Source organism: Helicoverpa armigera, chromosome 7, assembly GCF_030705265.1.
Source record: "Helicoverpa armigera isolate CAAS_96S chromosome 7, ASM3070526v1, whole genome shotgun sequence".
Classification (NCBI taxonomy): domain Eukaryota; kingdom Metazoa; phylum Arthropoda; class Insecta; order Lepidoptera; family Noctuidae; genus Helicoverpa; species Helicoverpa armigera.
This window is the reverse complement of record NC_087126.1, coordinates 6,333,017-6,345,969: the sequence shown is the minus strand read 5'-3', so window position 1 is coordinate 6,345,969 and position 12,953 is coordinate 6,333,017. Positions and strand designations below refer to the sequence as shown.

Genomic DNA, 12,953 nt, shown 5'->3' with positions numbered 1-12,953 from the left:
ATTGTTGGCATTGCTTTTATATATGCGACAGAACTACTTTAAATCAGCTTTTACAATTCGAACATGACATTGGATTATTTAACTGATCTGATAAACCGTGGGGTCAAGAGTCAAAACAAGATTGGTTAATATCTACACATAAATTACGCCAACTAATGTTCCGTACTAGGTACCTACGTATATTAAAAAAAAAACTCGCTTGTTTCTTGTGATAGTCGGCCGTTTTGAAGTGTTCTCTATAGAACTCTGTTATCCGTTTTTATTTAAACGATTTGACCTGTATTCCTAAATTGGGTGTACGGGAAAGTGCACAGACAATAAACATTTCATCGGGGCGGAAATCTTTCATAGAGTGTGAGTTAAGCAAGTCTGTTTCGACATTCATGATTTATTTTGAGCCCAATTCTATTGAACTCCAGTCAGGCTTAGATCCTAATTGAACTAGACATTGGGCTATACCTATCTTGGGAAAGTGTGTCACAGTTAATTTTGAGCTGTGCTGAAACGATGCAGTGACATTAACCTGAGGTATTTGCTATCATGGGCAATATTCCAAGGTGGTGTCACTATTGCATCGCTCGCAATGCTTAACCGTGTTATTGTTCTTGATTAAAAGTTAAGGTGGGACATACAGTTCAAGATTAAATCCCTTTATTTGTTATATCTACATATAATACGCCTTGCATGATATGCAACACAATCATAATAGCAATTGCTTAGATACAAGACGTTTAAGTTAATTAGTCACTCTGTGATTGTCCCTTGTTGGTTAAGTGCACGTCAGTAACCATATCTACGTTTTATTAGAACAATGTTATTGGTGTATTGTTCAATTTTCTTAATCAGCGATCGTTGTGTTGTGTAACCACTCCTTTGTGTCACAGTCGCAGCTACACAGCGACTGTGTGGTCTCAATCGCACAATAGTCCGATTCCTGGCACACATCCAGTTAGTTTTTACTTTTCTCATTTTATTTTGTCAACTTCCTCACCAAGGTTGAACTCAATGACCGTCGTCGTTTTCCCGACGTCACAACTCCCAATGTCATTCCCCTTTAAGTGAATTTGGAATTTCCGACATGACATTCTTCCGATCGATTTTCCTGCTAGGTGTGATTGTTCATAATAAAGAATATATATTTCTCTAGATATGTAATTAACTGTCCATTGTGCGAGCAGGATTTTATATCTCGATATCCGCTTACAAATCTTTCAGTAAGGGCAACATTGCGAACTCGATTAGCTCGCATAACAGAACTAAGTTTAAGAGAATCTGTTTAACTTAAAAGCAATCATATTTTTAGACAATTTCCTCCCACTGCGATGAGGTACTTTTGGTTTGCATCATCTAGATCTAGACAGTTAAATACTCTTGATGTATTGCCTGGATATTCTCAAGATGCATTAACGTAATCTCATAGCAAGGATGGTGGTATCAATACGTTGGATAGAAATACACGTAACTTACGAACTAAGAACTTTGTGAGGTGACGCGTTTACATCTGAGGGAGAAAGTGACAAGATCATGTATGCTGGCCATGTAGCCGGTAAAACAGAAGTAAGAAACGTCATGCTACATCATCAAAGCTTTTAAATTCAATTTCTAAAAGGTATTACTCAGATAACTTTAGGATATCGTTTCTTATTTCTATTTCGGTTCTGCTAACACGCTTTGAGCTGTAATCTTATTGAGAATAGACTTAAACAGTTACGTACTGGCAGCTACTGAAGTTCAGTTATGTAAATAAATTAGCAATAATGTAAGAGAGTAGTTTCCGTTCCCGGCGTACCTAAACGCACGCGGTTAATAAAATAAATAAATCGTTCAGCACGCGCGCCTGTTGCCCTGTTAACTGGGAACCTTGGCTTTTGATTGTGTGTTGAACACGACTTAGTACTAGAATAAACATTTTTGAGCAGTTTCGGTGAGCTGCGTTGCAAATTTTTAGTTAAAGATCTTATGGTAAATTGATAGTCAGAGAACTTCTACCAATGCCAAATGAAAGAGATTTGAAAAGCCCTATCAAAAATTGGACATAACTTCGTTGAGAAAAAGTTGACCGAACACATTACCATAAATCTAGATTAAGCACACTGTTCTATATTGAATTATAGTTTATAATAAATAAATAATAGACACTATAACGGCCTCCCTTGCGATTTATGGTTTTAGTTCAAGTGTTATGTATTTTTTACATAAGCAAAAATACATTTAGATTTCCATTAAACTTCTGAGAATGTTCTGATAGATAATATTCCTCGTTGTGAAGAGGAATACAGCCACTCGTGCTATTACTTCTGTATTAGTTGAGGTTCGAGTGCTTAATACTAGTTAAGGCTGGTCTCGACTATTGATTTAATCTATTGGCATTCATTAATAGGTATATTCATTTTATTCATCCGTGTTGTTGTGAATTAATTTCAGAAAAAAGTTGGTTAACTCTTAACGTAAGTTACGTCTCAGCAACTTAAAAAAAATCTAAGATGCTATGTTTGCAAGTGTTGCCGTGGAACACCCAACAGGAAAAGCCATTCCAACAAAGATGTCGATTGAGTGAGACATCATTATCATATGTGGTGTCTTAAAATATTTTGGAGATTTTTTTATTATTTAGGTGTGCGCATTCGTCTTGGCGGCGCTTTGCAAAAATAGAATTTGGCGGCAGTGCGGGTTTAATCCCGAGTCCCAGTCGGCCGGACTCCGCCAGTGCACCGGCAGCTCCCACTACATTCATTTCTCTCCACTTTCCTTGTGATGTTTTTCCCGAGTGCCGGCTCCTTTATCTCGGCAACCGTGAACCGTTCTAACCCTCAATGAAATGATGTCGAACTACAGCAAGTTTCTCGATTTATGACCGAGTGCGAGTTGTGCTTTAGTGAATTTTGTGAATATGTGATAGTTAACTATTGAATATTAGTCAAAATGAATGGTACGGGGTACGGGACTCTTCGGACTAAGTTCAGAGGCGTGAAGAAAGAGTTACTGGACAGACAGACTAGCATGCTGATCCAGTCTATGACAGTTTGTACATCCTAATTTTAAGAGTACTTGAAGTTAGTTTTCTTCTTGTTTTGCTAGTTCAGATTATTTTTTAACGCGTTTGTTGCGAGTGATTGCCTATAAACTTGCATTCGTGATATCGTTGGTCGGTAGTTAGCAGGTTATTTAGGTGGGGAATAATAATACACCTACCTATTAGACTAGGTGCATTGCATATGTAGCTCGAACGAAATCAATGTTAAATTAAAGATTAATCTAGCACCGCATATGAAAAATATTCTCTATTTCCTGAATTCTAGGATGTTTTTGTAGTTATAAAATGAAGCCGTGAAATTAGCCTTCAGACTATATTACTCTTACCTGGGTCGCGGCGCTCAAAATAAATTTTAAAAGTGGTTCTGAGTGACTCATGTGTTCAGAGAATAGTGACCGTTCTATGAAGTGTACTAGTAATCAATCTTCTGCTCGGTCAAACAAATACAAACCTAGTTATTTCGTGACCAGCCGACTGGTAAATAGTAAACACCACCTTTCTATCAGATCGATAGGCTTCCCACGACGGCGCAGTAACCCAGCCGTTTTGAGAGGGTCACTACAAGCTTGGGGTTAATTCATTTTGTTGCAACATTCGTGTTCGGTCGCGCAGTCAGGTCGTTCCGGTGGTTCGTTACCAGGACACCCTGTCATTCAAAACTGTCGATGATTCATTCGGTAGTGGTTTTAGCTGCAGTGCAGAGGGTATTGTTGTGCAACTTAGTATCCCGATCCTGTCGACTGGTTTATGAAATTACGATACTATTACGATTCGTCGGTGAGTGTTTTTGTCGCACTGGACCGATCTACCCACACATAAGTCTATTGAGTAAATCATTTCAAGTACCTACCTTTGAAAATCATTGTTGTCACGTTTAGAAGTGGTCTTTTACGCGGATTCTAGCTGTGCAAGTGATAAATTCTAAGTGGATGAAGGTCCTATCTGAAGTGGATTGGTATACCGTAGAACTGTTTCAATTAAGTCAGTTATTATCATGCTTATTATCTTGAGACACTCAATATATAATAACGCGATCAGTTTAAGAATAGTCTCATTTTATGTAGTACAAACAGTGGTTACATATTTATGGGATAAATAAGAATCACCAGTGAAACGTGTTGAATATTTTGTGTCAGTTTAAACTTGAAATAACAGTGATGGTGGCATTTTTGCAATTTGAACATGTCATTGAAAAAGTGTTTGAGTTCACGCAGGTGTCACTTATTGCAATGATAATAATATTTAAACCCATTACAATGTTACCATGTGTCTTTCATCTTAACTGGCTTTACTCCCAAATGATGGCCCAAAAGAAGCAATCCTATTCAACTTTTAACTTATCAACACACACAAGTTCTACTTTTGTAAGGAGGACTATGTAAACGTGAATTCAGCTTATTTTCTTTTATATTGTAATCAAAAGTAAACAAAAAAACAAATAAACAGGCCCTAGCGACCACGAGTTGATCTATTAGCAAGGAGGAGTTTTCTAGTAGGTCTTAGTAAGATTGTGGAGGAATGTTGCATATTAATATTTGTTGGTTTTCAAGCAGATAGGTACTTGTTCTCGTGCTCTTGTTATCTTCAAAGTACTTGTTATCTATTTATAACTGTGAAAGATAGCGTAGGTAGGACAGGTGTTAATGAAACTAGGTTCTTAAGAGGGTAACTCTGATGAAATATTTAAACTTTTTGGGCAGGAGGATGATGATGGTAATTTATGGTGTTTCCTAAACAAAAATATTTTTCAGGTCGATGAACTTTATTTGGAAGTACTTTACGAGATATTACACAATGTCGGGGGATGTGACGTAGGCTGCGAGGTGGGGCAGCTCGCGATGCTGTCCTACATACAAGAAGCTTTTAAGATAGCTAATGATAAGCACACAGAACTACTCACACAAGCTGAAGCGAAGGAACCCCCGGAGCTGATGCTCAACGTAGAAGTTGTTGAGGCCAAGGACCTGGTTCCCAAGGATCCTAATGGTCTGAGTGACCCCTTTGTCACGATATACCTGATGTCCAACCCTACGCATAGGTATAACACATCAGTCAAGTCTGGAACTCTCAACCCTTCATGGGAGGAACATTTTTCTTTGTAAGTATATTCTATGTTATCTAACATTTTTTAAATCATAACAATAACATTACCGAGGTTTAAAAGGTCGTATAGGATATAACTTTATTTCCTCAATAACGCAGATTAAATGGTAAACTGAAATTATGAAGATGAGATATTTCATTGTCTTATCTTATGCACATACAGGATGCAACGTTTCCAAGAATTGTAAATAAGTATGATGTGAACAGACAAAAGCTCGGAGATAAATGTTGATCAACGATGAAGTCACGGTACGAAACAAATATGTAGATCATCGATGTAGGTGTATTACAGACAACTTAGTACAAGATACGCGCTAAAATATGGTATTGCGAGTGAGATGCAAATATCACTGATTCGATCGCTGCTTAAATCTTCCGATGCACATGACCTACTTACGGTTTCATATGAACCTAATGACGTAGTCAGAGAAATGTTCCACACATCATAGTATAATGTAGTAGAGTAAAATGTTGCTATAAAAGTTAACGATCCCATTAGTGCAAATACTCGTGGGCCTTGTTCCTTGGCAAACATTTCACGGGATGTTAGCGTTGTTAAATTTACAGGTTGTTATATAAATGTTTATGTTTCCAGACCTATGCCGGGAAGTGTTCAAGAAGATTCCCTAGTACTGGAAGTGTGGTAAGTATCAAACACCCACCTGTTATAAATCTTTGCCTGTTGAATGAAATGTATTTAAACTGCGTGACCAAAACAATACAGAAACTAGAAAAACCCCGAACCCGTGGATCATTGACCTCTCATTCCGTTTACCGCTGTGATTAGTAATTAGACTGAACCGACTTACCTGTATTTTATAGTGTTGAAACCGCGTTACTTTACACGCGACTAAATGAAGTATGTTAATATTCTACCTTTAATTACCCAGGTGACATAAAACTAAGTAACTGAAGGTTTATGCCTTAGTTACAAATGCCATTGACTTAATGAACAATAATAAAATGTATGAAGTAATAACTGATTATAATTCATAATGTTATAGGGACTTTGACCCTGCGGAGACGGTGAAAGAGAAAATGACGAAGATATTTGAAGTGAAGGGAGTGAAGGGACTCCGAAAGCTTATGAAGGAGATAGCTATTACTGCTTCTACAGGGAAACATGATAATGAACTCATTGGCACTTCTAATATACCTTTGAAAGTAAGTTAACTCCAACAGTAAACGGCTTTGGTGGATCATAACTTTGCTTGAACAAAGAATCGTCTCTGATGAATTAACTACGTATTAACTATTTATGTTATAGTCAATTCCCGCGGGAGGCATGACAATGTGGTTCAGTCTCAGCAAGAAAAGCAAACTGAAGCGTCAGGGCGTGGTCAAAGTGCGACTCAACTTCTCTTCGGAGAAGAACTCGCAAGTAGCTGCTCAGGAACATCGACACCTTCTTAGGATCATACTTCTACACGAGCTCGAAAACTCTAAGGTGAGGCTACTGCGCAATTTGGCGACAACCATTTATAATAATCGTAGTACTTAGTATTAGTCATTGACACGCAGTCGTCTCTGAGACATGCATACTAATGGCTGATTTCCTGATGAGCACTGACCTACGTAGTATCATGTGCTTCGCCCCAGCTATTATGGCAACTCTATAAAAGAATGTTATTCAACCTATTTATGTAACGACAAGCATTTTATTGATGTCTCATGATGAATGATCTCATTATGCAAACTGTGTAATTGTCCGAACAGATGTTTCATTTTCCCGGAAAATGGTGGAGATATTAATTAAGATCAGATGCAGGTTGACTTACTGATAAACTGGTGAAGGTCTTAGCTGCTTTAGATGCTGCATTGTTTATTGAATGACAGATAAAGATACGAAAAAAAAGTCGTAAAGTTGTAGCTATCATCGATTTACGATCTACTGAAGGAACTTTTGGATTCGATTGAACTAAATCTGACGTCAACCGCTTAATAGCTGGAATGTTTCGTTTTATGTTTCTGCGTCTATTCGTCAGAAGTTTAACGGACAAACCACATACTTACCATAATTTTGAGTTCATCAGTTATATTTTTCTAATCGTTAACTTCGTCATTCTGGTTTTGCCTCGAGACGTTTACAGTTTGGCGCGGGGAAGTACGCAACCGTGGACCAATAAAAAATTCTCTATGCCATCCTCAAGTAACTTCATATGTCTGTGTATTTGAAAGAAATATGTAATCAGAATAGTAGATAAGGTAGACTCAACACGTTATGTTTTTGTTTTGTAGACATGACATCATCTCGTTGTTTTTGTTGCTTTTTAGACGACGCTTTTTGTCTACTGCCAACCTACCTACATGCGTTTGTAGATACAAGACCTTGGTTCTGTTATATATTAAATAACACTAATAAGAATACAGTAATAAAGGCTCGAGCAGACCGGATGCGTATGCGTAACTACGACGTAACCACGTCGTAGTCACGCGCGTGGTTACGGCGTAACCCGATGTTACACCGGGTTACGCATACGTCTACGCTATCGAGCTGAGTACGCGCAACGCAGGAGCATTGCGTGCCCTGCTGCAGCCATGTTTTATTTTGCTGTTTTCGACGCTTATGTTGGGCACGATGTCTGACGAATGGGTTATATGGACCTAGTAGTTCATCTGACGAGGAAGACTCAATATTACTACAGTTGCAACCAGTGCTGCAAGGAGTCCGATTTTATGCATGCGAACCTCGCCCTCGTTGGTCATTTTATTTGTGAAAAGACATTAAAATAATACAACAATAATCATAGTACAAATTAAATAAAAAGGAAAACAACAATACCTAACTAATTACATCGTTAACAATTATAAACATAAAACAAAACTTAGTGTCGGTTTGTAATAAAATACAACTGACTGCAGTTACGCGCGTAGGGCAACGCACAGCAAAGGTACGTGCGTGTTCAAACTTTTTCGGTGTGACGTCCAATATGGCGTGCCGTTGAATACAACGTCATCAACGCGACGTTGCCGCTCTGCTCTGCGTATAGTACGGCGTAGTCACGCAGCCTGTTTGTATCTTGGGAGCTGCATTGCGTATGGCTACGCATTACGTCGACGCGCACGTCTACGCTACGCAAGCGGTGTGGCCTGTCTCATACATTTCCATACATTACAACTCATGGTTACGCCGTAACTACGCGCGTGACTACGCGCGTGGTTACGCATACGCATCCGGTCTGCTCGAGCCTTTAACAGCTGACGCTGCAGCACTTGTTTCCCATGTTTTCCACTGACTCAGCGTATTGGAATAACTTAGGAATTATACCGGGTTTAGTCAGTGTGGTATTGAACGTCGTCGCGGATATAGGCTTTCCTTTTGTAGACCTTTTTCTTAATTAAAGTTTTTCCTAGTTCTATTTAAAGTTTTCTTTTTTTTAAAAAAGCCTATCCAGACCCACCCCGTAACAGTGGTGTCAGAAGTGGGATACCAGTATCGATCGTGCTGGTATTCCATTACGCGTTACGCGAGTGATAGTCTGGACTATGTGTCTACTATAAACTCTGTGTCTGTGTCTACAAGCTCTGTGTCTACAAACTCTGTGTCTACAAACTCTGTGTCTACAAACTCTGTATCTACAAACTCTGTGCGTCAGACTCTGCGTCTACAAACTCTTTTGTGTGAAGTGCTTATATCGACAGCGCTGTCTCTGAAACTCTAGCGCTAACTGTATAGTGTCTCCTTCACGTTGAACTCTGGCGTCTTGAATTTATCCATCCTGGAAGTTGAGTCTTGTCAGCTCGTCATTGCTGACTTACCACGTCACCGACGCCTTCTCTGCTCTCGCTGACGTGCTGCGGCGCGTCCTGGCTTAGAGCTACTTACCACAAAAGCTCCACTACTATCTGGTCTTGCTGCCGTCGCTGGTGCTTGGTGTTTGGTGTGTTCAACTTACCTGGTCATCTCTACGAAGTCTGCGATGTACTCCACACTCCTACTCGCCGTGCTGCTGTGAGTATAATATCTTATCGCTTGTTATTGCTAATCCTACTTCTATTTCAGATAATACCAAATCCTACAATTTCTAAACATTTATTTTATTTCAAATCTCTTAAACAAACTTACCAAATCTTATTCTTTTAAAGTTCAATATCTTACAACCTCTATTTGTGATTTCTATATAATCCTAGATTAAGCTATTTTTCAAAATGTCCAAGCCCGAAGTGTCTCTCAGTGAACAATACCCTCTTAAGATTTTATGCGACTTTATTGATATATACCGAGGAGATCGTGAAACTTTACCGGCATTCTTAACAAATTGCCAAAATGCGCTAAATCTTGCCTCAGAGAGCCAAAAGAAGTTAATCTTAAAATACATTTTGTCTAAATTACGAGACAAGGCCCAAATAGCTTGTTCAAATAAAATCTTTGATGATTTTGAATCATTGCAATCATTCCTGCGTCAGAACTTTGGAGAAAGGAAGCATTATAGCCACCTATTCTTTGAGCTGCAGTCGTGTAAACAGCAGCCCAACGAATCAGTATCGCAATTCGCGTTACGTTTAGAAACTTGTCTAACAGACATGCAAACAGAGATACATAACTCTATGACTACTAAGAAAGATCTATCAGGAAGGATTGCTATGACAGAGGATCTTGCCCTTTACACATTCAACTTCGGCTTAAATCCGGGCTTAGCAACATGGTGAGGTGTCGTAACCCTAAGAATCTTAATGAGGCTATAAACATTGCACTTGAAGAAGAAAAGATACGCAATTTTACCTTTAACGTCTCTGCAAAATTTCTAAACATTGCAAATTTTGTAAAAAATCAGGCCACTTAGAGAGTGAATGCCTAAATAAAAAACGTTTTTCATAGCCTCAATCTCAATTCTCAAGAAATGGACCTCACCAAGTTAGTAAGCCACCGGGCGTCATAATATGCAGATATTGCAAATACCCGGGGCATGATATTTCACAATGTTACAAACGAAAACATAACAACTTAAATAAACAATCCGATTCCAATAATTCTGCAACTCAACATAATGTCGCAACGTTACCCGATTCTGTCGAACCGTGGGACGGAGCGGAAAATGCTGATTTAAACTAAAAGTCGGGTGTCGTTTCCGTGCCGCACAACGCCCGACCGTGAGAAAGGCACTTTGCAATTTCGTAATACAAAATCATTAATTACTAACTCTACAAATTCTTTTACTAAATCTACAAAATCGAATTTAAACCCGATCATGCGACAGGGTAGCCAGCCCCAAAATGAAGGTCGGTCATTACAATTTCCACGGGTCATACAACAGGGTAGCCAGCCCCAAAACGGAGACCTTTCTACTTCTCATTTACATCCGATCATGCGACAGGGTAGCCAGCCCCAAAATGAAGGTCGGTCATTACAATTTCCACGGGTCATACAACAGGGTAGCCAGCCCCAAAACGGAGACCTTTCTACTTCTCATTTACATCCGATCATGCGACAGGGTAACCAGCCCCAAAATGAAGGTCGGTCATTACAATTTCCTCAGGTCATACAACAGGGTAGCCAGCCCCGAAACGGAGACCTTTCTACTTCCCTTTTATATCCGACTATGCAGCAGGGTAGCCAGCCCCAAACCGAAAGTCGGTCGTTACAAACTCGTGTGGTCATGCAACAGGGTAACCGGCCCCGAAACGAAGGCCAACACAAACTAGATTCATCTCAACACATTCCGAAAGGAATCTCTGCTTCGTTGAGTCAATCGGAAGAGCCTGAGAGCATTCCGATTCATGAAATTAAAACTTACAATGTAGCATTGCCTTACATATTTCTAAATACAAATTACGCGAATAAGCCTCTCTGCTTCTTAATTGACACTGGAGCTAGTGTTAGCATTGTGAAGTTACAAAACTTTACTATAACCCCACACTTATCAAACGATAAAATCAAACTCAAGGGTCTGAGTGAAGACGACTCTCACTACGAAACATTGGGATCATTCAAAATCGATTTTGAATATACTTTTCCTACTAATTCTAAACTTTATTTTAGCTATACACTTAACGCTGTTAGTGATAGAGTTAGACTTAACTACGATGGTATTCTAGGCAACGATTTCTTGAGGAAACTCGATTGCGATGTCAAATACTCCCAAAATTCTTTACTAATTCGAGGCCATCTCATACCTCTAAACTTCAATCGTCCAGTCTACGTCATTCCACCTCGCTCTGAGATAATAGTTGAATGTCCTATTTCGAATTCCTTAGATGAACTAGAGCACATGAAAGATGCTCTAGTCCTCGATCATATATACTCAGAGGGAGTCTACTTAGCAAACTGTATAGTTACCGTTAAACCTAATCACTGTATCAATATTTCGGTGCTCAATACTACCGAGTCGGAAATCGTATTTAAAGACTATTATGTACATTTACTTCCATACGAGCCCGAAATCGTTTCGTCCGCGTCTCTTAGTAATGTCGATTATCAAAACATAAATAATCTTTCCAATATCTATAATGATAGATCGCAACAGGTCCTAGATCTCATTCGAACTGAACACCTCAATCCTGAAGAGACAAAGATGCTCTTAGAGTGTTGTTCAGAATATACTGATATTTTTTACCTCGAGGGCGAGCCTTTGACACATACCACTGCCATTGAGCATTCTATAAACACCGGTAACGCTGCTCCGGTTCATGTAAAGTCATATCGTTTCCCCGAGTGTCACAAAGGTGAAGTCGAGTCCCAAATAAAAAATATGATAGACCAAAATATCATTCGTCCTTCCAAGTCACCTTGGAGCGCCCCAATCTGGGTAGTGCCCAAGAAAGTAGACGCCACGGGTAAACAGAAATGGAGGCTGGTCATTGACTATAGGAAACTAAATGACGTGACAGTCACCGAAGTTTATCCTATCCCTTTGATCACAGATATCTTGGATCAGTTGGGCCACTCGAAATATTTTAGCACGTTAGACCTCGTCAGCGGCTTCCACCAAATTAAACTAAATTCCAAGGACGCATCTAAAACCGGCTTCACCGTTGTGGGCAACGAAGTATCTGGGCATTACGAATTCACACGAATGCCCTTCGGATTAAAAAATGCACCGGCTACGTTCCAAAAACTGATGAACACAGTGCTATCTGGCCTTCAAGGCCTTCACTGTTATGTCTACCTAGACGATTGTATCATCTACAGCCAAAATCTCCAATCCCATATTGATAAGCTCAAACTAATCTTTGATAGGTTTCGTGAATACAATCTCAAATTACAGCCCGCAAAATGCGAATTCTTACGACGCGAAGTAGCCTATTTAGGTCATATAATTACTGATAAAGGTGTGTGTCCTAATCCAGATAAAATCAAGGCCGTCACTCAATTTCCAACTCCTAAAAACCCGAAAGATATAAAATCTTTCCTAGGCCTAGTCGGTTATTATAGGCGATTCATCGAGAACTTTTCCAAAATAACTAAACCTTTAACTTCGCTTTTAAAAAAGGATGTTTCTTTTATATGGTCATCAGAGCAAGAAAATGCTTTTAATATACTAAAACAAAAATTAACAACGGCGCCCCTATTACAATATCCAGATTTCTCGCGACCGTTTCTGCTGACTACCGATGCTTCTAACTACGCTGTAGGCGCCATATTATCTCAAGGTGAAATAGGCAAGGATAAGCCTATCGCATACGCATCGCGAACATTAAACAAAGCTGAGGGCAACTACTCGACAACCGAGAAAGAACTCTTAGCCATCCTTTTCGGTGTTAAAACGTTTCGTCCCTATCTATTCGGCTATAGGTTCAAAATCGTCACTGATCACAAGCCCTTAGTTTGGCTATTCAATGTTAAAGACCCTGGCTCTAGATTAATACGCTGGCGCCT

General features: G+C 39.3%; 1 protein-coding gene across 9 annotated transcripts in view; it reads left to right on the top strand.

The window, feature by feature from the left end:
* The window catches only part of Stac (staccato), a 49,218-nt gene that overhangs the window by 20,000 nt on the left and 16,265 nt on the right, over positions 1 to 12,953 (top strand). For 6 of the 9 annotated variants that reach the window (XM_021341549.3, XM_021341550.3, XM_021341552.3 and 3 more), the window contains 4 exons: positions 4,786 to 5,132; positions 5,733 to 5,780; positions 6,142 to 6,301; positions 6,405 to 6,584. In XM_021341549.3, coding sequence (XP_021197224.3) covers positions 4,786 to 5,132; positions 5,733 to 5,780; positions 6,142 to 6,301; positions 6,405 to 6,584 — 735 coding nt within the window. Of the gene's footprint in view, positions 1 to 2,674; positions 3,022 to 3,665; positions 3,812 to 4,103; positions 4,249 to 4,785; positions 5,133 to 5,732; positions 5,781 to 6,141; positions 6,302 to 6,404; positions 6,585 to 12,953 lie in introns of those variants that run through there. The other 3 variants (XM_021341553.3, XM_021341556.3, XM_021341555.3) reach the window with 3 other exon arrangements.